This window comes from Ursus americanus, chromosome 28 (assembly GCF_024610735.1).
Source record: "Ursus americanus isolate L20-20 chromosome 28, mUrsAme1.1.p, whole genome shotgun sequence".
Lineage (NCBI taxonomy): Eukaryota > Metazoa > Chordata > Mammalia > Carnivora > Ursidae > Ursus > Ursus americanus.
Window position 1 is genome coordinate 5,695,930 of NC_142154.1, and position 25,042 is coordinate 5,720,971.

General features: G+C 55.3%; 1 protein-coding gene across 1 annotated transcript; it reads left to right on the forward strand.

The window, feature by feature from the left end:
- ANPEP (alanyl aminopeptidase, membrane) lies at positions 1-24,872 on the forward strand. Its single transcript, XM_045813010.2, has 21 exons — positions 1-82; positions 7,005-7,824; positions 8,373-8,515; positions 8,628-8,767; positions 9,197-9,323; positions 9,406-9,560; positions 9,822-9,935; positions 10,036-10,179; positions 10,333-10,398; positions 10,541-10,606; positions 12,093-12,268; positions 12,535-12,614; positions 13,890-14,023; positions 14,138-14,193; positions 15,007-15,154; positions 18,037-18,128; positions 18,874-18,984; positions 19,122-19,289; positions 20,261-20,401; positions 20,820-20,901; positions 24,262-24,872. The coding sequence occupies exons 2-21, from the start codon at positions 7,226-7,228 to the stop codon at positions 24,412-24,414; spliced, it is 2,895 nt and encodes a 964-aa protein (XP_045668966.2). The 5' UTR covers positions 1-82; positions 7,005-7,225; the 3' UTR covers positions 24,415-24,872.
- The last annotated feature ends 170 nt before the right edge of the window (positions 24,873-25,042 follow it).

Here is a 25,042-nt window from a genome sequence, read left to right on the forward strand (position 1 = left end):
GTGTCGGTGGCCGCCTGACTCGGCGGCGTCGTCGGGGAGGAGGCTCCCAGCCGGCCTGGGTCGAGCGCCCCTGCGGCCGCAGGCAAGTGGAGCGTGGTAGAGGGGCTGCGGGGCGGCTGCGGAGGGGCTGCGGGGCGGGTGCAGGGCTGCGGGCGGAGGGCGCAGAGGGGCTGCTGCGCGGCAGTCGGAGTGAGCGAGGGACCCGGACGCAAGCGCGAGCAGAGAACCCCACATCTGCTGCCGACGCCCCCTTCTCAGACGGGTACACTGAGGTCCAGGGAGAGTGAAAACTTTTTCTTTCCTGTTCTTTTCTCCTGCCCCTCCTCCTCTTCTTTTTCCAAAAGTTTATTCCTAAATGGACAACGGGTTCCAAGGCAACACTTCGTTCTAGATCTAGGTAGCACCAATGTTGTGGCGGGGACCCCACATGTTTCCGCAGGAATGGAACGAAGCAGCGCCCCCTCCCCAGGCACACGAAGGGCTTCCTGGTGCGGGATTTCTTCATTGCACCTGTGGCCAGGGGGCCCGTCCCCGGGGGCTTCGTGTTTAGCTCCTGGAGTTTCTCCTGCTCCTCCCTCTGTTCCTGGCCGAGGGCTTCATCTTGACCACCTCCTCGGCCAGGTTCTTGGGCTGCTCCTTTGTGGCAGGAACAGGTGCCTGCGGCCCCTTCCCCAGACCCCTTCCCCAGGCCCCACCACCGGAAGTGTGAGGAATTGTTCTGGCAGACATCCCGCTGTGATCTTGTGGCCTACTAGCCCCCTTCCCTATGGAGCCTTGGAGTCGAAGGCTAGACCATCCATGGAAGAAGGTGAAGCTGCTTCCATTTCACAGATGGGGAACGGGCCCACCTGTGTGAGGCCACCCAGGCCCCACCCTGGGTTCCCAGCGCCCCGCCCCAGCCTCTGGGGCCAGCTCCTTACCACAGCCACATCCCTAAGGCAGGACCTCCAGCCCCTCTGCTTGAAGTTTGATGGCTAAGCATTCTGAGGAGATAGTGGGGGTCCCCACATTGGAAGGGGCTGGGGGATTGGAACTGGGCCTAGGTCCCAGGCTTGTGGCTCCGGTAGAAGGTCCAGGACCACTGGCTGGGTGCCGTTGGACAGTCTGAGAGGGATGGCGGGGCCGGGGGGCCAGCTGCGCATGCTGAGGCCCCTGGGTGCCTTCATCCACACCGACAGCCATCCCCACCTGCGTGGCCCCACCCCAAGTATCTGTCATCCAAGACCCGACGGTGGCTCCAGTTGCACCCACGGAAGTAAGGCCAAGGTCCTCCACAGGTCTGTGTCTGGTAGCAGTCCCCAGTGCGGCCCTGCTGCCAAGAAGTTCCACTTCCTAGAACCACCCCCAGCTTTCCAGTCCTGGTCTGGAGGCACGGAGCTCAGATCCCATTGGCAGAGCCCCCAAGCTGGCTTCCATCAGATTTTCAGTCTCTTGGCTGCTTCCTGCAACAGTGGCTTCAGCTCCAGGACCCGTAATGTGCCTATAAAATTCAGAAGGGGTGGGGCGCCTGGGTGGCTCAGTCAGTGAAGCATCTGACTCTTGATTTCAGTTCAAGTTATGATCTCAGGGTCATGAGATCGAGCCCCACGTCGGCTCTGTGTTGAGCATGGAGCCTGCTTGGGATTCTCTCTCTCTCCCTCTGCCCCACCCCCCGCCTCCCCTTATATGTGCATGCTCTCTCTCTCAAAAAAAAAAATAATAATAATAAAAATTCAGAAGGGACACACGGTCCTCCTAAAAGATGATCAGACCTTTCATCCTGCCCAGATCTGCCTTTGTAACTTGCTATCACGTGTTGTTACGCTAAACAGTGTTTTAGGAAATGTGGGGTGGGGTGGGAGAACAGTTTATGAGGTTGGGAGCTTGCACGTGTGTCGTTAAGCCTTTAAAAGCCGCCATTAACTAACTGTGTGACCTCAGGCAAGTCACTTAATCTCTCTGGGCTTTGGTTTCCTCAGCAGCTCCCTGGTGGTGATTACCCTCGTGGGGCCCATGGTAGATACTCAGTTACACGGATGGGAGCTTCCAGGCAAGATCCACAGCCCAGAATGGCCCCTCCTTGGCTCGTGTACTGCCCACCCCACCCCGCCAGGGCCTTTGCTCCTTCCCTCCTGAGTGTGCTACGCTGGGTTAGAAATCCGTAGCGGCAGCTAACTTCCCATCAGGGCCTTCTGAGGTTCTCACAGGACAGACAATGCCTGATGCTTCCAGAGGAAGCACCCTGGGGGGCTGGCCCACACCCAGCCTCGGGCAGCCGTGCATGGAGGCCTCGGAAGCTTGGGAGTAGGCCAGGGGCTTGAGGAGCCAGAGTGTGTCCTATGCTGGGGCCCCAGCCTCGTCCCCACCTCCCCCTCACTGTTCCTTCAGGACAGGCAGACAGGCTTCAGCTTGTCCCTTAGAACCCAGCCTGCCCAGCCCTGCAGGTGACAGGGGACAACTGAGTGAGCTTTAAGTAACAGCCCAGGGTTCTATGAGGGAGCCTGGATCGCAGCCAACTCCTGGTCCTAGGCTATCCCCACCACACCCCCTCCCAGCTCTTGGCTTTCCCGTGTTGGAATAGAAAGCAATTTGTGCCCCCCATATCTGAGACAAAGGTGCTGTTCCTCATTCCGTTGACGGCTTCTACATGTGTGGCTATCTATGCCTTCAATACTCTCCCACTTGTCAACCTTAGTATTTTTTTTTTTAATTTAGAAGGATTTTTGTTCTCTAGGCTGAAACATAGACAGGCAGAAATATATAAACCCATAGAAAGACTGCTTTGGTTGCGATGGGGCTGGAGGTACTCAGCTTCTCCCCCATCAAGAGATTAACAGTAGAAGGAACACACACTCTGCTCACTCCAAAGACAGCCCACAGGGGACCCCAGCCCCACACCCAGACAGGGTGGAACGATGATTTCCAAAGTGAGTGCAGTGATGCAAGATGATTTTAGAGGCTACGTAGATGAATAGATTTTAAATCAGTATCATTAATTAAAATGTATATGGGAAAAATTTTAACTTAACACATCTAACCATGAGTTCTTGGTAATTACTGCTCTGAAGAAGGGTAAATAGGGGATTGATTTAAAGAAAAATATTGGGGCGCCTGCATGGCTCAGTCAGTTAAGCATCCGACTCTTGATTTCAACTCAGGTCATGATTTCAGGGTCGTGGGATTGAGCCCGTGTCAGGCTCCACGCTCAGTGAGGAGTCTGCTTGAGATTCTTTCCCCCTCCTTCTCCCCCCGCCCCCGCTTCTCCCTGCACTCGTGTGTACTCTGTCTCAAATAAATAAAATCTTAAAAAAAAAAGAAAAATATTAAGTGAATAATATACAAGAGGATCACAGATATGGCAAAAGTCACAAAGGGGATTTGGGTCTACGATCCAGGAGCCCAAGAAGGAGTGTGAGGTGGGGGGGGGGGCATATCTGTCCCCAGGATCACGTGTCTGAACTAGGGTGAGTTCTGTCTTTAACCACTGGCTTATTTTCTTGTTCATGCATCCATTCCCCAAGCATGTGTTACCTGCCTGTTCTCTACTAGGTGCTTTCCTGGTGGGGGGGATACTGTCTCCATGGTGCTCAGAGTCTTGGGGGTGCTGGGAGGGCTGTCCTGGGACAGCATCACTGAAGTGAGCCTCCAGGACGATGGGTGAGGGAAACGCAGAAGCTTTCCAGACCCAAGGAGCAGCTTGTTGCTGGTGGAGAGGGGGTTGTGGTATGCAGCTAGAAGGGGGAGAATGTGGTGGGCTTGAGGAACAGAAAGAGGCTGGTGGGCAGAGCCCAGAGGGTGACAGGAGGAGAAAGCTTGAGATGAGACCAGAGAATCTTGGGGGCTGGATCATGCCAGACCTAAAAGCCATGGCAAGGATTGTGTTTATGATCATTCATTGAGCCAGTATTTACTGGGCTCCTGCCCTGTGCTGGTAATGGAGGGGCTTATAAAGTTAGGGTCTTCCTTTAAGGTGCTCAGGTCTAGTGGCAGTCTTTTGAACACATAGATGGTCTGTTCATAAGCGCTGTGATAGAAATGTGAAACAGATGCCAGGGAAGCACAGAGGGAAGAGGAGTCACCATGCACAAGAAGGCCGTGACATTGGAGCTGGGTTTTGAAGGATGAGTAGGAGTTTGACAGGAGGGAGAGGAAAGGCATTCCTAGTAGCAGAAACAGGATGAGTGAAGGCACAGAGGTATGAAAAGGCCCAGCGGGTTTGGGGAAATGGCTGAGGCTGGAGCCACAATAGGCATTGGAAAGAGGAGAGGCCAGACAGTCAAGTTCACAGAAAGTCTTCAGACTCAAGACTGAGGTTTCATTCCTTAGGCAACAAGGAGCCAGAGACGGAGTTTGAGCAGGAAAGGAAGATCCTTCTGCTGAGGTGTGGTGAGCTTGGGGACTGCCACCACTACCCAGTGGGGTGTGAAGATGGCCAGGCTTGGGCCGTGGCAGGGGGGAAGCTGTAGAGCACGCCCCTCTCCGTGCCCCCCAGCCTGAGCTGGCCTGGTGCCCAGAGCAGGGACCCTTATTACAGGGCAATAAGCCGCCCTCTGCGCCAACTTTGAAAACTAGAGGCTCTTTCCAAAAGAGTGAAGATTCCAGTCAGCTGGGCCTGTGGTCCGCGTCCAAAACAAACAGGAAGAGACCGCAGTGGGGCAGGCAGGGCCTCTTTCTTTGTTTGGGGCAGGGATTAGGCCAAGTGGGCCTGTGGGTCTTTCTGCTTCAGACGTGGGGGGGCTGTAGGCCCAGTCAGGGACAGACTGAAACTTGGTTTAGGGGGACACTCGGCGCTGGGGACCAGCCTACAGGGTTGCTATAAAGATGGCCTCCTTAGGCCAATCCTGGCCCGATGATAGACTGGAAACACATGCCACATCACCCTTGGGAACCACTGTCCCTTGTGTCACCATGCCCAAGCTGGAAACTTCTCTTGGGCACTCGGCTTCTGTCAGCCCAGGCCTGAGGAGGGTGGGTCCTGGCCACCATGGTGGGAAGTCCACACTGGCCAGCCCAGGGCCCGGTAGACAGGTCTCTAGAGAGAAGGACAGAAATGCTAAGGGCTCAGAGCACCCTCAGTCTGAAGGATGGGCATTACGGATTCCCCCGAAGACCCTGCACTCAGCCCCTCGCCTCCACTGGCCCGTCGACAGGTGGCAGTCAGTCATTCTTGCAGTTATGTGTGAATGAACTTACCTACATGTCCCTTCAAGGCATGTGTGCATTCACTTCCCAGGCGGTCACACAGCCTTGGGAAGGCAGACCCGAGCCGGGGCAGGGAGTGGCAGATGAATGAGGTTCTCAGGGAGCTTCCAAGCTGATGGAGCTGGCCTAGGTGAGCCCTGAGATATTTTCGGCCTGAACAAGAACACTGCTTGTCTGTCATGGTTGGAGGAAGGTTCCGAGAAGAGGGCAGGCGGTTCTCCCAGGGCTAGAGTGGGGGCAGGGACAGAGATGGAAAGGGGCTAGAAAGACTTCAATAAGCAGTGATTCATGCATGTGTGTGTTCACTCAACGAGTATGTATTGAGCACCTGCTGTGTGCCAGGCACCATGCCAGGGGCTGATGAGAGGAAGCAGCCAAGGGTCTGCTCTCAGGGGGACTGCAGTTGCTGGGAGAGACAGACAGGACTCAAGTCTTCAGCACACAGATCAAACGGAAAACTGCACTGAGTTATAGGGCTTCGACGAAGAGGTTTGTTGTACTGATGGAACTAATAGGGACTTGACTTGGCTTCTCTGAGAAAGACTGGGAGGAGGAATAAGGAAATAACTAGGGAAAGAATTGGGAGAAGATGATCCAGTGAGCAGGAAGAGCGTGTGCAAAGGGCCTGTGGCAGAGGGGCCTGGCTGACGACCAGAGTGGCTGGACCACTGGGACAGAAGGGAATGTGGTGAAAATGAGGCTGGGAAGTGGGCAGGCTGATGGCATCTGAACTTGTAGGTCCCTTTAGAAGATTTAGTCTGGATTTTATGAGCAAAAGGAAGGGTTTTGTTCTGTTTTTAAGATTTTACTTTTAAGTCATCTCTACCCCCAATATGAGGCTTGAACTCACGTCCCTGAGATCAAGAGTGACATGTTCAGCTGACTGAGCCAGACAGGTGCCCCAGGAAGGTTTGAAACCGTGATGAAAAGCGATCCAGTTCTTGTGGCAAACAGGTTCGAGGGGGCCTGAACGGAAGTGGCGAGTCTGTGAGGGGATAACGGTGTCTGCATAAACGGAGAGTGGCTTTGACCAAGGACATGGTGAGCTCAGGGGGTGGGGGCAGTATTGGACGTGGAAGTGAGGGTCAGGAGGTATCAAGGTCTGAGCCACTGGGCTGCCGACGGGAAGAGTGATAATGAACATTATTTTATTAAGTATGATAAATAATATCTTCGTTTCTACTAAGGATAGGAAAAGAGGCCATGGCTGAGCTCTGAGTGAGGAAGAAGGGAATGACGTCTGGTTCTGCTATGTGGTGTTTAATATGTTTTCTCATTCAATCTGTGCAACAAAGCTGAGAGGTGAATACTGTCATCTACCAATGAGGAGAGAACTCTCAGCAAGGTAGTTATCTGCCCAAGGTCACAGACGGGAAGAGGTTAAGCCTCCACTGGCCTCCTGTCTTAAAAAAAAAAAAGGCGGAACATCTTTCTTTCTCTCAGTATGCTGATAGTTGAGATAGAAATTTTTGGCAAGAAGGGATAAGAGGGGAACCTGGAAGAACTCCTGCTCGGGAAGAACTCAAGGGAGGCTGGGACCCTGTCCCCAGGGCTTGAATTGCCCTGGGTGTCCTGCCGGGGTCCAGCCACAGGCGTGACCCAAGCCGCTCTTGACCCAAGCCAGAAACTAGCTCTCTCGTCTGCGTCTCCCACCTCTTGCTCCTGGGAAGTCCTTCCCTGACTCTAACCTCAATCCTCCTGCTTCTGTCCCACGGTCCCAGCACGCAGGCAGATCAGTGCCAGCCAGCCCCACTGCTCCCTCTACCTGCTGCCCGCCCTTTAGCCCTCTCCCTGCAGCCCGTGACGTTTTTGCTCCCCAGCAGGCACGCTGGCACACTGCGTCTGGATCTCCTCCTCTCCGGAGCCTGAGCAGAGGGTGCCCTGCCCAGCCTACTGACCTTTGCCTGTGTGAGCCCTGGTTAATTTTTGCCCAGGCTGTGGGCTGTGGGGATCCTCCCCCTCCCCCTGGGGATATAAGTCTGGCCCGAGGCTGCCTTGCTCCTCGCCGTCCTGAACCTCCCCCAGCTTCCCCCCTGCCCTCACCATGGCCAAGGGCTTCTACATTTCCAAGCCCCTGGGCATCCTGGTCATCATCCTGGGCGTGGCGGCCGTGTGCACCATCATCGCCCTGTCCGTGGTGTACGCCCAGGAGAAGAACAAGAACACCGGGAGCTCCACTGAGAGCCCCACGGCCACTGCCACCACCACCGCGGCCACCACCTTGGACCAAAGCAAACCATGGAACCGTTACCGCCTCCCCAAGACTCTGATTCCCAGCTCCTACAACGTGACGCTGAGGCCAAACCTCACCCCCAACAGTGAGGGCCTGTACATCTTCAGCGGCAACAGCACCGTTCGCTTCCGGTGCAATGAGTCCACCAACGTCATCATCATCCACAGCAAGAGCCTCAACTACACCAACATCGAGGGGCAAAGGGTGGCCCTGCGGGGCGTGGGGGGCTCCCAGGCCCCTGCCATTGACAGCACCGAGCTGGTGGAGCTCACCGAGTACCTGGTGGTACACCTGCGGGAGCCGCTGCAGGTCAACAGCGAGTACGAGATGGACAGCGAGTTCCAGGGGGAGCTGGCCGACGACCTGGTGGGCTTCTACCGCAGCGAGTACGTGGAGAACGATGTCAAAAAGTAAGTTGCAGGGGGGTCTGTCTGCTTGGTGGGGGCAGGTCCCAGATGCTGGGGCAGAGCTGGGTCCTGGGGGCCAAGGAAGGGCTTGGACTGCAAGCCTTTGAACCTCCCGGAACCTCTCGCTGGCCCATGGCTCCAACCACGGGTCTAGTGGAACAGCTGCCTAGAAAGCAGTCCTCTCCTGGGGGCTTTCGTACCCCCCATGAGGGACTCAGGGGCGAGTGGGAAAAGAGCCTCTTGGACAGATAGGAAAACTGGGGCTCAGGGGAGAGACACTTGCCTGAGGCCTCCTGGTGAATACAGGGATGGAGCCTGCCGGGACTTTGACCCTGAGTCCTGAAGGAGCTCTGATCTCCCAAAGGAGCTGGCCTGTCAGGGCCCAGAGGCTGCCTGGGGGAGGTGGAGGAGGGCAGGGATGAGGCTGGACCAGCCTTTCATGCGCCCCTTCTCCGGCATGCCTGGCAACACCCTGAAACCCCCCACCCCGCCCACCCTCACGGGGCGCAGGCATTCCACCGGCACACCCTCTAACATCCTGGTTCGGGCAGGGTGCTGGCCACAACACAGATGCAGGCTACCGGTGCCCGGAAATCCTTCCCGTGCTTCGACGAGCCAGCCATGAAGGCCACATTTAACATCACCCTCATCCACCCCACCAACCTCGTGGCCCTGTCCAACATGCTGCCCAGAGGTGAGTGGGTCTGTCCTGGGGCCGCACAGCCTAGGAAGGAGGCACCCCGGAGCTAGGGCGCAGAGCAGGGAGAGGAGGCGTCACCACGTGTTCGAATTCTCTCCATGCCCAGGCCCCACCGTCCCTGTTACGGGAGACCCCAACTGGAGCATCACCGAGTTTGAAACCACGCCTATAATGTCGACCTACCTGCTGGCCTACATCGTTAGCGAGTTCAAGAATGTGGAGACGAGAGCGCCCAGTGGCATCCTGGTAAGAAGCTGGGCCCGCCCTCCTTCCCCAGGATTGGCCCTGGTCCGAGGGATATTCTTGTTTTAATTCCCTCCCATCTCTGCCCCTGAGTTGCTAACCAGTGTTCGAATCACAGCTCTGAGTGATCTTGGACAAGTGTCTTAAGTTCTGACCCTCAGTCTCTGCATCTGAAAAATGGGTCTCTACTTAGGAAGGGAGTTCTCAACGCCTGGGTGCCAGGCAGACGGTGGTCGTGACTACTATTATTCCCAAGGGCTCCTCCTTAGGACTCAAAGCCCTTCAGAGACCTCACCTCCCAGCCTTCTCCTCTGCTGCCCACACCTCTCAATTTAACTTAGTTGGGGCCCTCGCTAGCCTGCTGACCTGTGGGGCCCGGCCCATCTGCCAGACCCAGCAGGGGCCTCTGACCTACCTCCATCCTCTTTTCAGATCCGGATCTGGGCTCGGCCTGGTGCAATCGACGAGGGCCATGGAAGTTATGCCCTGAATGTGACAGGCCCCATCCTAGACTTCTTTTCTGCACACTATGACACACCCTACCCACTCAACAAATCTGGTGAGTGAGGGGCCTTGTGGTGGGGCCAGAGGATGGGGCTCCCTACCCAGGGCCCATCCTGCCAATGCCCTTGCCTCCCCAGACCAGGTCGCTTTACCTGACTTCAGCGCTGGCGCCATGGAGAACTGGGGGCTGGTGACCTACCGGGAGAACGCCCTGCTGTACGACCTGCAGTCCTCCTCCACCGGCAACCAGGAGCGGGTGGTCACTGTGATTGCTCATGAGCTGGCCCACCAGGTAGCCCCACATCCCAGGGAGTGCTGAGAAGTGAGCTGGGGGCTCTGGGAGGAGAGGGCACAGGCCCTGGCTCCGCCCCAGGAAGCTGCGAAGGGGGGAGGGTCCCAGCCGGCAGGATAGCGGAGGGGAGCCACGGTGATGTCGTTGAGGTCCTGACCAGCACCTGGCACGTGGGAGACACACGGTGAAGGGGAATTCTGGGTACTGTGAGTGACCACAAGGCCGGAGTGGCTAGCCAGGCTGACCTTCCCTCCCCAACAGTGGTTTGGGAACCTGGTGACCTTGGAATGGTGGAATGACCTGTGGCTGAATGAGGGCTTTGCCTCCTATGTGGAATACCTGGGCGCCGACTACGCAGAGCCCACCTGGAATCTGGTGAGCCAGCTGGCTGGGGTCCCCCGGGTCTGGGGTCGGTGGCCACTGCCCCCCCGCCCCACCGCCAGGTTGGTCTCCTGATGGCCACTGGGCTTTGCAGAAAGACCTCATAGTACTGAACGACGTGTACAGCGTGATGGCCATAGATGCGCTGGTCTCCTCCCACCCTCTGTCCTCGCCTGCCGACGAGGTCAACACGCCGGCCCAGATCAGCGAGGTGTTCGACTCCATCTCCTACAGCAAGGTACTGAGGCAGTGGGGGGCAGGCAGAGGGAGTGGGGACTCAGAGCCCCCACCCACCCGCAGCCAGGACTCCCGGAGCACCCGCCCTGGCCCAGTCGGGGTGCAGGGTCCTGCTGGCTCGGCACGGCTTTCTGAGACCCCTCCCCTTCCCCAGGGAGCTTCGGTCCTCAGGATGCTCTCCAGCTTCCTGACGGAGGACCTGTTCAAGAAGGGCGTGGCGGTGAGTACCCTTGGCCGGCCATGGGGGGTGGGCTTCCCCCAGCACCTGCTGTGTGTCCCCGAGCCCCTGCCTACCGCAGGGGGTCAGTGGGAGAAGCTGGGGAGCAGCAGGTTTGCCCTCACTGTGGCCTGTCTTTCCACAGTCCTACCTCCACACCTTTGCCTACAAGAACACCATCTACCTGGACCTGTGGGACCACCTGCAGAAGGTCAGTAACGGCCAGCTGTCTGCTGCCATTTTGTTGGGGTCCTGAGACGCTGCAAGCCCCCGGGGGGGTAGGGGGCAGCGTGTGTGGGAGAGGATGTGTCCAGCTGCACTGCTTACCAGCCCAGGCAGGTCCTTTGAAGCCTCGGTTGCTCATCTGTAAAATGGGTGCAGCGATAGGTCCTCGAAGGAGGTATTACGAGACCACGGGTCAGGACCCCGGGCAGGCGGCTGCCCCCGCTGTAGGGAGCTCCATGATGGGAGCCGAGGGGTGCCTCATCAGCCAGCCCGCACGTTCCTAAGCCCTCCTCTTCCTGGAACTTTGGGTCCGGTCATTCCACCTGCTCAGCACTCCTGGCTGCCCTGTGCCCCGACGGGCCCCTCCGGCCATAAGTCCGCACACTCCGGCACCCTGAGCGTCACCTTTGACCTTCTCGCCCAGCCCTGCCTCGCATTCCTGTCCACTCAGACCCCACGCAGCCCTGTCTGTGGGACAGACCCTCTGACCACCCCGCCCTCCCCCCTGCCTCTCCTAGGGCTGAAGACTGCACACTCCCATCTCCCCATCATTTCCCCTCCCTCACAGCAGCCTGACTGACCCTTCCAGACTCCCGAGCCCAGTCCAGCAGGGTGGGGAGACCCACGGCCTTGTCAGGGAGTCACAGCTGGGCTCCAGCGCCCTCCTGGCTGGTCTCCAGTCCAACTTCTATCTGCCAGGAGCCTGGTCGGCCCCCCTCCCCAGCATCCCCCCTCCCTGGACCTCCCACAACCTGCTGACAGGGGACACCTCACTGCCTCGGTCCCTGCCCTCCACATCCACTGTCTTCCTAGCCTGCCTCAGTCTCCCGCTCCTTCCTCTCCTGCAAAGCTGAGCCCTCCTCCATGCCAGGTGCCCTTCCAGCTCCACCCCTCCCTCCCTCCCTCCCACTCCCTCTGTCCCCAAGCCCCCTCTCTCTGCAGCAGCTCCACCTCCCCCTCCCTGCTCAGCTTCTGCCCTTCTAAGGCTCTTCTTCCTCTTTCCTGTCTTTATTTTCTCACTTATTAACAGATGTTGTTGGTTTTTTGCCGTTATTACAAAAGCAATGCATGTGCATGGAAACAGATGAAAAAAGACCTAGGAAAACAATAGAGAGCACCCGAAGCCCGTTCCCCAGACCACCCAAACTCTTACCCTCTCCCTGGCTCTGCACCCTGCCTGCTCCTCTGCCCTCTCCTCCTCCAGGGGTGTTTGTGCTGGGCGCCCCCCCACATATCCACCTCACGTTGGGCCACAGAAGCAGGGGGCCCACATGGATTTGCTTGGCCGATGTGCGGCGCACCAAATGCCTGGAAGTTCTCAGCTCGCCCAGCCCTGGTGCTGGGACCCCGGCTCCTGCCTCCCCACAGGGTGGCCCTTCCAGAGCGAGGCCGGGGGTCTGCCCAGGCTGCGGCGGGTGGGCAGAGTGGCGGGGGCGCTGCGCTGACGGCCGCCCCGGGTTGCTGCGCCCCAGGCTGTAGACGACCAAAGGGCCATCAGTCTGCCTGACTCCGTGCGTGCCATCATGGACCGCTGGATCCTGCAGATGGGCTTCCCGGTCATCACCGTGGACACCACCACAGGCACCCTCTCCCAGCAGCACTTCCTCCTCGATCCCACGTCCAACGTCACCCGCCCCTCAGAGTTCAAGTGAGCAGACGGGGTCCCCGGGGCAGGCGTCCTAGGGAGGGCTCCAAGGGGCAGTGGCCGTGGTGCCCCTTGACCATCGCGGGTCCCGGCCTGCCACGGTCCCTGCCCTGGTGGCTGGAGACGGGCTCTCCCTCTCCGGCCGGGAGGATGGGCGTGTTTGGCGCCGGAGCTGGGCGGGCGCGGGGAGCCCGGGCCAGGTGGCTCTCCCCGGCCGTGTCCAGGAGCTGCTGTCTCTCACCAGCCGGTCTCGGGGTTTCTTGTTGCAGCTACCTGTGGATTGTGCCCATCACTTCTGTGAAAAACGGCATACAGCAGACAGACTACTGGCTTCCGGGCACTGCACAGGGTAACCCGGCCGTGCCCTAGTGGACAGCAGGCACACCCCCTACTCCCAGCTCCTGGCCCACGCTCTCGGGGCTACGGCAGGCCTCGGTGATGGCTTCCTTGGAGCCGACTGCTTTGGTTCTAAGCTCTACTCTGCTGTTGCCCAGCTGTGTGACCCTGGGCGAGTTAGCATCCCTCTCTGGTCTCCCTTTCCTCATCTACAAAATGGGGCTGAGAATGATGTCTACCCCGTTGAATTGTGTGGGGACTAAGGAAGAGAATGTATATGAAATGTTTAAACAGCACCTGGCAGAAAGTATGAACAGCCCTGCTCTGCCAGGTACCGAGGAAACCAAGCTTGAGGCAATTTATCCTCGGCCTCGGCCAGCACTGCAGATGAAGAGAAGGAAGCTAAGCAGCTAGAACTTTCCAGAGCTCTGTCGAGTGCTTTTAACACAGGCATGGACAGCCTTTGGGCTGCTGGGGCACAAGGCAGGGAGCCTGGAATAAGAAAGATTCAGCTTTGTGGAGAGGTGAGGGAAGGCTGGAGGAGGTGAGTGGCATCTTAGAGGAAGGGAAGGACCTAGCCAGGCTCATGGCGGCAGAAGAAAGAGCGCGTGCAAGGCGGAGTGGTAGGAGAGAACGTAGGGACCGTGGCTAGGCCAGAGGTGTGCCCCCAAGGTGCGGCTGGTTCCTGAGGTCCCTACAGGCTGCAGGACACCGCGGCTGTGTCCTCAGGCCCGGAGGAGCCGGGGCAGGTGGGAAGTGGGCAAGGACCACCTCTATGGAAGGACGTCCTCTGGCTGCCAGGAGAAAGGCTGGAAGGGAGGGCAGAGAGGGGCAACACTGGGGGGTCGACCAGCAGGGAGGCATGGCCTGGGCTCCCTGCTCGGTGACTGGGGCCTGTTGGAGCTGGCTACAGGCCCGGAGAGGGGGAGGTGGAGGACAGCAGCCTGGGGGGTTGAGTCTGAGTGGCCTGGGGGTGTGCGGATGGAGATGTCCAGGCCGCGGTCACGGCCCAGCCACGCGGAGCCTGCGGAAGGCAGGGTGGGCACGGAGGGGCAGAGATGGCACGAGGTCCCTCTGAGGTCACCAGCCGGCCCAAGGCAGAGTATGGCCTGGCAGCCCAGTCCCGCGCCCCTTCTCCTCCTCTCTCCTTGCCATCACCCGAGGCTGAGGGCCAGCCGGTGCCAGGCTGCATGGGAGGCTGCTCCTGCTGAGGCCTGGACAGAGGCAGGCCAAGGGTCAGCCTGTGGCCTTCTGAGCAGCCCCACCCAGCTCTGGTCTCTCTCCACAGTCCAGAATGACCTGTTCAAAACCACAAATAATGAGTGGCTCCTGTTGAACCTCAATGTGACGGGCTACTACCTGGTGAACTATGATGAAGACAACTGGAGAAGGATCCAGACTCAGCTGCAGACGGACCTGTCGGTGGGTGTCTGCCCCCCGCCCCCCGCCCAGGCCCCGGGCCCAAGATGGTGCCCCAGACTGCCAGGCCCACCCCCACCGCCAGCCTGAGGTCATAGCCTCTGTTGCCCTTTCTAGGTCATCCCTGTCATCAACCGGGCTCAGGTCATCCATGACACCTTCAACCTGGCCAGGTGAGTGCCCTCTTCCTCCTCGGGCCCAACCTGGCTCAGGCCTGGTGACTTTAGCAAGTGCGTGTCCGTGTCGAGAGCCGCTGCTCTTCCTCTCAGCCTTACCGTCTCAGGCACAGGGCTGCGGGCTCCCTGAGCTTCTGTACACCCCTCCCTGGGCCCCAGATAGGGCATCCGAGACTCAGTGTGAGTACTTTACCTGAGGCCGCATGGGAGGAGCCCCTGACAGCCAGACACAGGCCTGTCCACTCTAAAGCCACACCGTACTGCACAGCACCGAGCTTTCTCTGAGCATGAGCAGTGTGCCAGGCCGCCACTCTAGGTGCTCAAAACATCTGGGGAGGCCAGGACAGGAGAGACACAGCACCTGCTGTGTTTCCTGCAGGTGCTAAGCTGATTTAAGTAATGCCCCCATAGACACGGACATTTATGAAACGAACGTGTGCACAGGGTTTGAGAGGGAGGGGGGAGGAAGGCACAGAGGGCCAAGCAAATCAGAGAAGAGGTGGGCAGAATAAAGAGCACAGGCTTTTCGTCCTGATGAATCTCAGCTCTGTGGCCTTAGGCAAGTCACTTGACCTCTCTGAGCCTCAGTTTCCTATTTGTAAAGCGTGTCACAGTACGTGACTGGCTGTGGGTGAGGCGTGGCCTGAGCTGGCCTCGTTTGTGGCAGCATCCAGCATCCATGTCCCCCCGCCCCATCCACGGTGAACACTTGAGCGGCTCAGCTGGGGCTCTGGGACCTCAGGTTCCATGAGGGGGTTGAAGTTCCGTCCAAGGGGCTGGACTTACTTGAGCCTGTCTCTTTGTCCCCAGTGCTCAAAAGGTGCCCGTCACCCTGGCGCTGAACAGCACGCTCTTCCTGATCGGAGAGAGAGAGTACATGCCCTGGGAGGCCGCTCTGAGCAGCCTGAGTTACTTCAGACTCATGTTCGACCGCTCTGAGGTCTACGGCCCCATGACGGTACGGAGGGGCGCGGTGGGGTTCAAGGGCCGTTTGCTCCGGTGCCTGAACTTGCAGCATTAGGGAGTTCGCAGAAATACTGGCTGGAGCGGTGGACCCTGCAGACTGCCACGACACCGGTTCTTTGCCAGAGCAGGCGGGGTGGCGAGAGGGCTATGGGGTAAAGGGAGCAGGTACCGACGAGGTGAGCAGGTTGGGAGGGCAAAGAAAGGACACAGACTTCTAGTGAAGTGCGCTGTTCTGGACGGTGGCAGACCCTGCCCTGGGAGTTGGGAAGGCCCGCCTTTTCTCAGCCGTGTGGCTTTGGCCCACTCTCTTCGGCCCCAGCGAACCCCGCTGTGAAGTGAGCCAGCCCATCCCTGTCTAGCCCAAGGGCGGGGAGGGAGATGCAGGTGTTTCAGCTTTGAAGTTGGGGTGCTTGTGGGTGGGATATGTTGAGGCTCCCATGAGGGAGACCAGAGGGAAACTCAGCAGTTTCAGACCAAAAAAAAAAAAAAAAAAGGACCCAAAACGCTGACATGTGGAACAGTCGGGGATTGGTTAAGTAAACTACAATATCCTTGTGATGACTATTATACCACAGATGATACTCGAAGAGTTTTTTTTTTTCTTTGAGAGAAAGAAAGCAACTGCGTGCATGAGATTGGGTGGGAAGGGGCAGAGGGAGAATTTTAAGCAGACTCCACACCCAGCACGGAGCCCAACGCGGGGCTCGATCTCACAACCCTGAGATCGTGACCTGAGCCGAAATCAAGAGTCAGGCGTTTAATCGACCAAGCCACCCAGGCGCCCCTTGAAGAGATCATTTTTAATTACAGAATTCTCACATTAGGGTATTAGGGTAAGTGAGCTTTTCACTCAGTAACCTGCCCACCCTGGGGTGACCCCATCCTCCTGACGCAGTGAAGCCATGATATTTGGTGAGCTGCTGCTCAGCTCTGGGGCCGGAGGCCCTCCCCCAGGGGAGCACCCCCTACAGGAGTTTTTGAGAAAGTGTCCATAGGACATGGAGGGATACCGTCTGCAATGTCTTTGTCCCACTGCCACACAAGACCCAGAATTTACCTGGGTTTAGAAGGTTCTAGGTTGCAAATGATTCCTCAGCGAATTTCAGGCCTCGCTCCCCTGAGGCCCAGCCTCCCGTGTTGCTGTTGAGAAGCTCAGAGCCTTGCTCATTCCTGGTTATTTGACTGTGGCTGTTCTCTCCCTTCTGGAAGCCTGTGGACTCTTCTCTCAATCCTTGGTTGGCCTTTGTATGGGTCTTTCTCCTCCTCCTGCCCTTTCCGTCTGGGCATTTTGGCATTGCTCCTTATGACGTTCTTTCCCGCTTGCTGTTCCATTCTCTTTCTGGGCCCCCTGAAATCCAACCTACTGTTCTTGCGTTGGCCTTTCTTCTGTCCTGTGTTTAAACTTCCAGGTACTGGTCCTGGTTCCTGCATCCTTTACAAATCTCTGAACGCTCAGAGGGTATTCATCTCAGGCTTTTACGAAGCTTTCTTTTTCTTCCATTGACTGGTTTCCTGGGTCTTCTGTTTGTTTTGGTCCCCTCTTGAGAGACCACGGGGGAGGCTGAGCCGCCCCCTTTGAATTAGAGTGAGGCAATAAAAGGCAGTTGGAAGTTCCATGAGGAGGTCACATTTGTCACCCTCAGGTCTCATTGAGGGGTGACTAGGTGGCCAAGTGACTCCTCATGGGGACCCTCAAATATTAGTATCCATGGGGCTCCTGGTTGGCTCAGACAGAAGACCATGTGACTCTTGATCTTGGGGTCTTGAGTTCAAGCCCCACGCTGAGTCTAGAGATTACTAAAAAAAGAAAAAGAAAAGAATAGTATCCATGAGTGTGCTCCCCTGAGACCAGAGAGTCATCCTCTATCTTGTAGAACGAAGCTGGTGATGCTCACTTTCTGGGATTGGGGATGGGGGGAGAAACTGGCGATATCTCCATTCAGGATATAAACTTCCACCTCTGGCCCTCTCTGCAGTCCACCAGTCCTTGCCCTGTGTCTGGCGACCCCCAGTTCTGAGCCCCCACTCATTCAGCCTCACCCACGAGGGAGGGCGGGATGTTGCCTGCTGCCAAGAGGGAGGCGGGAGCTCGGGGGTTTAATTGCTCCTGCTATAGACTCTGACTCCTTCTCCCTGTGTCCAGCCCCCGCCTCACCCCCGTCCCCTGTAGACCTGTCCCTCTGGCTCTGAGCCATGTCGCAGCCAGTCTTGCTTCTGGCTCCGCACGCCCCTTGTCAGGTGCTGTGCGGCAGGCTCAGCCACTCTGCCCGTCCCTCCCTCTGTCCCCACCTTCCAGCTCCTTGACTGCACGGGCCCCTCATCCACTCTGCTTTCCCTTCCTGTTTCCCTTGTTCTCCGAAGTTTGAAGTTCGTTCTTGGACCCAAGGCAGGGCTTCCGTCCCAGTGCCGGAGACAAAGAGCAGCGTGCAGAACAACAGAGATGCTAGGTAGAAAAGGAAAAAGAAGGGCACAACTCACTAATTTGAAAATCCTAGTTCGGGGAAGCTCCCGGGTACATTTTAATTTCTGCAGATGCTGCTCTGTGTTTTCTAAGCTCCTTACAGCACACGTGGGATAACTTAGCATTGGGCGTGGTGGGACGGGGTAGGACCCAACACCATATTCAAAAGTGCGGCACGGAGACCTGGAGTGTTAGACTGACTGAGGCTTTTGGATGGGAGAACCTCAGACCCATGAGCTGAAACCAGGGCCCTCGCCGACCCCTTTGAGCCCTGCGGCCCCGGGCGAGGCCTGAGCCTCCAGCCTCTCCGCCTCTGTGCCATGAGCCCCACCCACTTCAGAGGCTTCAAGGGGCTCCAGAAAGGTCAAGTGTGTGTCTCACCTTCGAAGCCCTTCCTGTTTTCTTTTTCCCAGAACTACCTGAGGAAGCAGGTCACGCCTCTCTTTGATTATTTCGAGACTATCACCAAAAACTGGACTGAGCACCCACAGACCCTGATGGAACAGTGAGTGTGCTGCTGGGAAGCTCAGAGCCCTGCTCGTTTCCTCATTTCTGGGGGTCAGGGGCGCCCTGCCACCCTGACCTGGGGAGTCCAGGGCGGGGCCCTGCAGTGTCCACCCCTCTGGAGGACATCTCCTGGCTGGACCAGGGCCACCATCAGGAAGAGGAACAGCCCCCCCCCTCCCAGGAGAGGAGGCCTGCCCTGAGGCTCTTTGTGGCCTGTGGGCCCATCTGACCTCTTTGCACAAGGGACCAAGCTGAAACTGAGGTCCCTCACTGGCTTGGTCATTTTATTTTAAAGATTTGTTTATTTATTTTAGAGAGACAGAGGACTAGTGTGCATGAGCTGGGGAGGGGAAGAGGGAAAGGGAGAGAGAGAGAATCCTCACGCAGACTCCCCATTGAGCACAGAGCCTGACATGGGGCTCAAACCCAGGACCCTGAGATCATGACCTGAGCTGAAGCCAAGAGTTGGCTGCTTAACCGACTGAGCCACCCACACGCCCCTTGGTCATTTAGATTCTAGATGTTCAGATTGGGGCTGGAGCTTGTGCTGACCCCTCTAGGTCCCTGGGCTGCCCAAGGCACAAAACAAACAGGGGGACCCGGTGGACCGGGTGGGCCGCAGCCAGAGACAGAGCCCGGGCCCTGCCGTCCTCCCTAGAGCTGTGCATTAGCAGGGGGATCTTGGCCGGAGTGTGGCTCAGGTGACCCATGAGCACGTTGACCAAATGTCATCCTTGGCACAGGTACAGCGAGATTAACGCCGTCAGCACCGCCTGTACCTATGGGGTTCCTCGGTGTAAGCAGCTGGTCTCAACTCTCTTCGCGGAGTGGAAGAAGGACCCCCAAAATAACCCGTGAGTGTGTCCCCCGCTCCTCCCCCAACCTTCATCCGTCCCTCAAGCCCACAGCCATGGCCTCGTCAGACCCTCGTCCCAGCCTCCCTGCTCCTGCTCCTGCTCCACCCCTGACCCCCCACCCCACCGCTCGCCAGGATCTACCCCAACCTGCGCTCCACCATCTACTGCAACGCCGTTGCCCAGGGCGGTGAGGAGGAGTGGAACTTTGTGTGGGAGCAGTTCCGAAATGCCACGCTGGTAAACGAGGCCGACAAACTGCGGGCAGCCCTGGCCTGCAGCAACCAGGTCTGGATCCTGAACAGGTGAGGGAGTCTCCCTCCGCACTGGGGACCAGGATCCCCCCTGGGAGAGAACGACCCAGCCAGGCCTCCACACTCTCGTTCACGGGATCCCCACAAACTCGTGCGGTGGGCCAGGATGTTCCCTGTTTCACAGAGGAGAACACTGAGGCTCAGAGATGCAAAGCAGCTTGCCCAAAGTCCAGAAGCTTAATCGGAACCCAGGTCTGGGTCTCCGTCCCAGGCTTTTAACTGCTGTGGCTTCTTAGCCTGTAGTTGACTGCAGTTCAGTTCTCCTGTCTGTCAGGGACTCGGGGCAGCTGCACCTGAGTCGTTTTAGATGTGCAGCTGGCCACACCTCAGGCCCTTGCATGAAGGCTCCTGGCTCCCACTGCCGGACCCCAGGAAAGAAGGGCCTCCCTCCATGTCAAAGACAGATGTAGGGGCGCCTGGGTGGCTCAGTCATTAAGCATCTGCCTTCAGCTCAGGGCATGATCCCGGGGTCCTGGGATCAAGCCCCGCATCAGGCTCCCTGCTCCGCTGGAAGCCTGCTTCTTCCTCTCCCACTCCCCCTGCCTGTGTTCCCTCTCTCGCTGGCTCTCTCTCTCTCTCTGTCAAATAAATAAATAAAATCTTAAAAAAAAAAAAGACAAATGGAGCCACCCTACCTGGTACACGGCTCTTGGCTCAGGTATTCCTTCCTTTATTCATTTGTTCCTGGTCCCTCATCAGATATTTATCAGGCACCGGGGCCATGTGACACAGGACACTTGGCGTAGCCAGTGATCCTCCCTAGCAGACTCAGTATCCCTTCTACCAGAGGGAGGTAGGACTAAGGGGTCTTGAACCCTCAGTAGGCTGAAGTGAAATTAAGAGGCTGCAGAGGAAGTGTGGGGGAGGGGAGGGTGGGGTCCTTCGCCATCCTGGGTTCTCTCTCGAATCCTCTGACTAGAGCCCTTGGAAGTGGTCACTAAGTCAGCATCCTGCCCTCACAGGTACCTGAGTTACACCCTGAACCCTGACCTCATCCGGAAACAAGATGTCGCCTCCACGCTTAACAGCATCGCCAGCAATGTCGTCGGGCAAAGTCTGGTCTGGGACTTCGTCCAGAGCAACTGGAAGAAGCTCTTTGAGGAGTGAGTCTGCGGAAGCGTGTTAGGAGAAGTGCCCACCGAGGCTGGGGTGTCCTGGGGGGGGGACGGTTTGTGTGTCTGTGTGCATGGGGCACTGCCGGGCTGGAAGTTGGGGGGCTGTGGGCACTGCCAAGGAATGCTGGAAAACTAACCCAGCTTGAGGTCAGTCAGGTGCGGGGCAAAGACAAGGCAGGGTATGGGCCGGCTCTCTTTGCACTTGGGGGAAAGAAAGTCTGTTCTCTGCAGAGATGGGAGCAGGGACACTGCAGTCAGACCTGTGTTCATGTCCTGGAGCACGTCATTTCATCTCATCTACAAGATGAGGACAGTCACAGGCTGGCTGTGAGGGTACAGTGTCGCCGGCCAGTCACTGAGCGTTAGTTCTCAGCCCCTCCCGGCTCTTCTGTCCCCCTCCTCACAGCTATGGCACTGGTTCCTTCTCCTTCTCCAACCTCATCCGGGCAGCGACCCAGCGGTTCTCCACGGAGTTCGAGCTGCAGCAGGTAAGCAGCCCTGGATCCTGGGGCGGCACCCAGAGGCCCATCCCGTCTAAACGGGCAGCTGACATTCAGCGAGTGCCCCCTGAGTGTGCTCCCAAGGGACCTTGGGCTCCATGCCGTCGGGCCTTCCTCATTTCCAGGGGAGGCTGGGCATCCAGGCTTTCTAAACAGTGACAGTGCCATCAGAAACATGCATCTTGGAATTTTTGTATTGGCAAAAAGTAAAGAGAATCGTGTACATGAACCTCCATGTACCCATTACTCAGATTGAACAATTACCAACATTTTGCCGATTCTTTTTTGGGGGTGGATAATTTTCAAGCAGAGATCACTTACATAATTTCATGTGTAAGTGGTTTAGTCCTATCTAAAATAAAGGAATTTTTAAAAGATAATCTCAATGTCGTTAGCAAACCCAAGAAAATGAACAATTTCTTACTATCATATTCTACCCGGGGCCATTTTAAACCCCCTAGGTTTCTTTTAAAATTCTTTTTGCAATGATATGTATGTTCAAATCAGAAGCCAAACAAAGTTAACTCATTGTATTAGGTTGATGTGTCTTTTTTTTTTAATTGAGATGTAATTGATACACCATCTAGTTCCAGAACATTGTCATTACCCCCAAAAAGAAACTGTGGCAGTCACTCTCCATTCCTCTGTCGCCAGCCCCTGGCAACCACTAATCTACTTTCTGTCTCTATGGATATGGCTAATCTGGATAGTTCATAAAATGGAATCATATAATATGAGGCCTTTTGTGTCTGGCTTTCACTGAGCATCAAGCTTTCAAGTTTCCCCCATGTTGTAGCGTGTAGCATCCTTTTTATGGCTGAATAATATTCCATTGTGTGGATACACCACATCTGTTTATCCACCAATCAGTCGATAGACATTGGGTGGTTTCCACTTTTTTAAAAAGATTTTATTTATTTATTTGAGAGACAGAGAGTGAGCGTGGGAGAGAGTACGAGCAGGGCCGGGGAGGAGCAGAGGGAGAGGGAGAAGCAGACTCTCTGTTGAGCAGGGAGCCCGATGAGGGACTCGATCCCAGGACCCCGGGATCATGACCTGAGCAGAAAGCAGACGCTTTACTGACTAAGCCACCCAGGCATGCCCACTTTTTGACTATATGAATAACACTGCCATGAATATTCATATACATATTTTTGAGGGAACATATGTGTTTGTTTCTCTTGGGGATACACCTAGAAGTGGAGTTGCTGGGTTGTTTGGTAACTCTATGTTTAACTTTTTGAGAAATTGCCAAGATGTTTTCCAAAGTAACTGCATCTAATTTACATTCCAGTGCCATGTAGGAGGGTTCCAACGTCTTTCTGTCTTTGTAGACTCTTGTTTCTTCCTTCCTTTCTTTCTTTCTTTCTTTCTTTCTTTCTTTCTTTCTTTCTTTCTTTCTTTCTTTCTTTCTTCCTTTTCTTTTCTTTTCTTTTCTTTTCTTTTCTTTTCTTTTCTTTTCTTTTCTTTTCTTTTCTTTTCTTTCTTTCTTTCTTTCTTTCTTTCTTTCTTTCTTTCTTTCTTTCTTTCTTTCTTTCTTTCTTTCTTTCTTTCTTTCTTTCTTTCTAATTATAGCCACTCTGTGGGTATGAAGTAATATGAATAGCATTTCCCTAATGACTAATGACGTCGAGCATCTTTTCATGTGCTTACTGGCCATTCGTATATCTTCTTTGGAGAACTGTCTATTCAAATCCTGTGCCCATTTTTTAATTGGGATATTTGTCTCTTTATTGCTGAGTTGTAAGAGTTCTTTATATATTCTGGATACTAGGCCCTTACTGGGTACCTGATTTGCAAATGTTTTCTTCCAGTCTGTAGATTGTCTTTTTCTCTTCTCGATAGCGTCTTTTGGTGCACTGAACTTTTTTGTATTTTGATGAAGTCCAGCTTTCTAAATTTTTCTTTTATTGCTTGTGCTTTAGGTGTCATACCTAAGAAACAGTTGACTAACCCAAGGTCACAAAGATGTATACATGCTTTTTACTAAGAATCTTACCATTTTAGCTCTTACATTTATGACTTTGATCAATTTTGGCTTTATTTTTGTATGTGGTCTAAGGCAGGGGTCCAGCTTCATTCTTTTGCATGTGGCTGTCCAGTTGTGCCACCACCATTTGTGGCAAAGACTGTTCTTTCCCCCACTGAACGGTCTTGGCACCCTTGTTGAAAATCAGTTGACTGTAAATGTAAGGGTTTATTTCTGAACTCTCAGTCGTCTGTCATTAATCTATTTGTCCCTATGCCAGTACCACACTCTGTTGGTCACTGTAGCTCTGCAGTGAGTTTAGGAACGTAAGCCCTCCAACTTTGTTCTTTTTCAAGATTGTTTGGCTATTCAGAGTCCCTTGCATTGCTTTATGAATTTTAGGATCAGCTTGTCCATCTCTGGGAAAAAAACCAAAGGCAGTTGGAATTTTGATAGGGATGGCATCAAGTCTGTAGATCAATTCGAGAAGGGTTGCCATGGCATAAAGCTAAGTCTTCCAGTCCATTAACACAGATTTGGGTCTATTTGGGTCTTTTTTTCCTTTTCTTTAGGTCTTAATTTCTTTCAACAATGTTTTATAGTTTCCGACATGCCCATCTTACATGTCTTTTGTCAAATTTATTCCTCAGTATTTTGTTCTTTTTGATGCTATTGTAAATGGAACTATTTTTCTAATTTCATTTTTGTATTTCTCATTGCTAGTGTGCAGAAGTGCTCTATGATCTTGGTATATCGCTCTGGCATCTTGCCACCTTGCTGAATTCGTTAGTTCTAATAGGTTTTTTTTGGTAGACTCCTTAAGATTTTCTGTATCCAAAATCATGTCATCTGCTAACGGTGATAAGTTTTACTTCTTCCTTTCTGGATGCCTTTTATTTCATTTTCTTGCCTAATTGCCCTGGCTACAGCCTCTAGTAATATATCTTTTAATCTGTGACATCTTTTTTTTTTTAAATAATGCCATTTAGTTGTTGAAACAACGAGGTTATTTGTAGTATAGAAATGGCCACATTTTGAATTTGCCTGATTGCTTCCTTGTGGTATTTTGTTTAATTTGTCCCTCCCCCCTCCCTTGATTGGGCTGAGATTAAAATTCAATGAAAAACTGAGGGCCAACTCAATAAAGAACCATACAGTGAAGCTCAGATCTATACAGGAGCCATACTTTTGACTCTGCCCTAGATAAAGACTTTATCCCAGGGGGAGAGAAGGACGGGCCCTTTCTCTCCTGGGGAATAGGCTGTGGCTGTGTTCCCAAGAGCCCTAATGTGGGTGGGAGGACAGAGGACCGGGCAGCCCTCTGCTTGAGGCTGTGTTAGAGACCCAGCCTGGGGCTGAGAATCTTCGTTTCCCTGCAGCTGGAGCAATTCAAGAACAACAACATGGACGTAGGCTTCGGCTCGGCCACGCGGGCTCTGGAGCAAATCCTGGAGAAGACCAAAGCGAACATCAAGTGGGTGAATGAAAACAAGGAGGTGGTGCTTACGTGGTTCACAGAAAACAGCTCATAGTCCTTGCCTTAATCGTCACCTGGCCCCCATGCGAGATGCCTCTGGGTGTCTGCCCCTGTGGCCCACGGCAGCACCCCATTCCTGGAGCCTGAGGCAATGGTGTCCTCCCCTCAGGGACGAAATCTCTGGCCTACGTTTTCTCCACTGTGCCCATGGGGCCAATCCGGTTCCTGATGGCCAGACTGTCCAAGCACCTCCCAGCCCCTGCCCCTCATGCCACCCCCATCCCGGGCCTGGCATGGTGCCTGTCACCCAGGGCCCTGGGGCTGATCTCAGGGAAGCCCAGCTCTAGGGCCAGATGAGCAGAAGCCCTCGATGGATGATGGATGGCCTTGGCGGGGTAGCCCTGTGCCCTCTCTCACCTTCCCATAAAGACCCTGAACCTGAAGAATCAACAGGGCACAAGATCTATATTTTTTTTTCTAAGAGAAAATGTAAATAAAGGATTTCTAGGTCAATGTCTAGATTCATTACCAAACTAGAGCAGGAGTGGGTTTGCACAGCAGCCAGGAAGACTGGGAGGGAGGGAACCTGGGGTGTTTGGGACCCCCAGCGAGCACAGGAAAGGAGGAGTATCCAGAATGCCTGTGTGTCCTGTGGGGTCTGCCTGCAGCGCCCTTTCATCCAT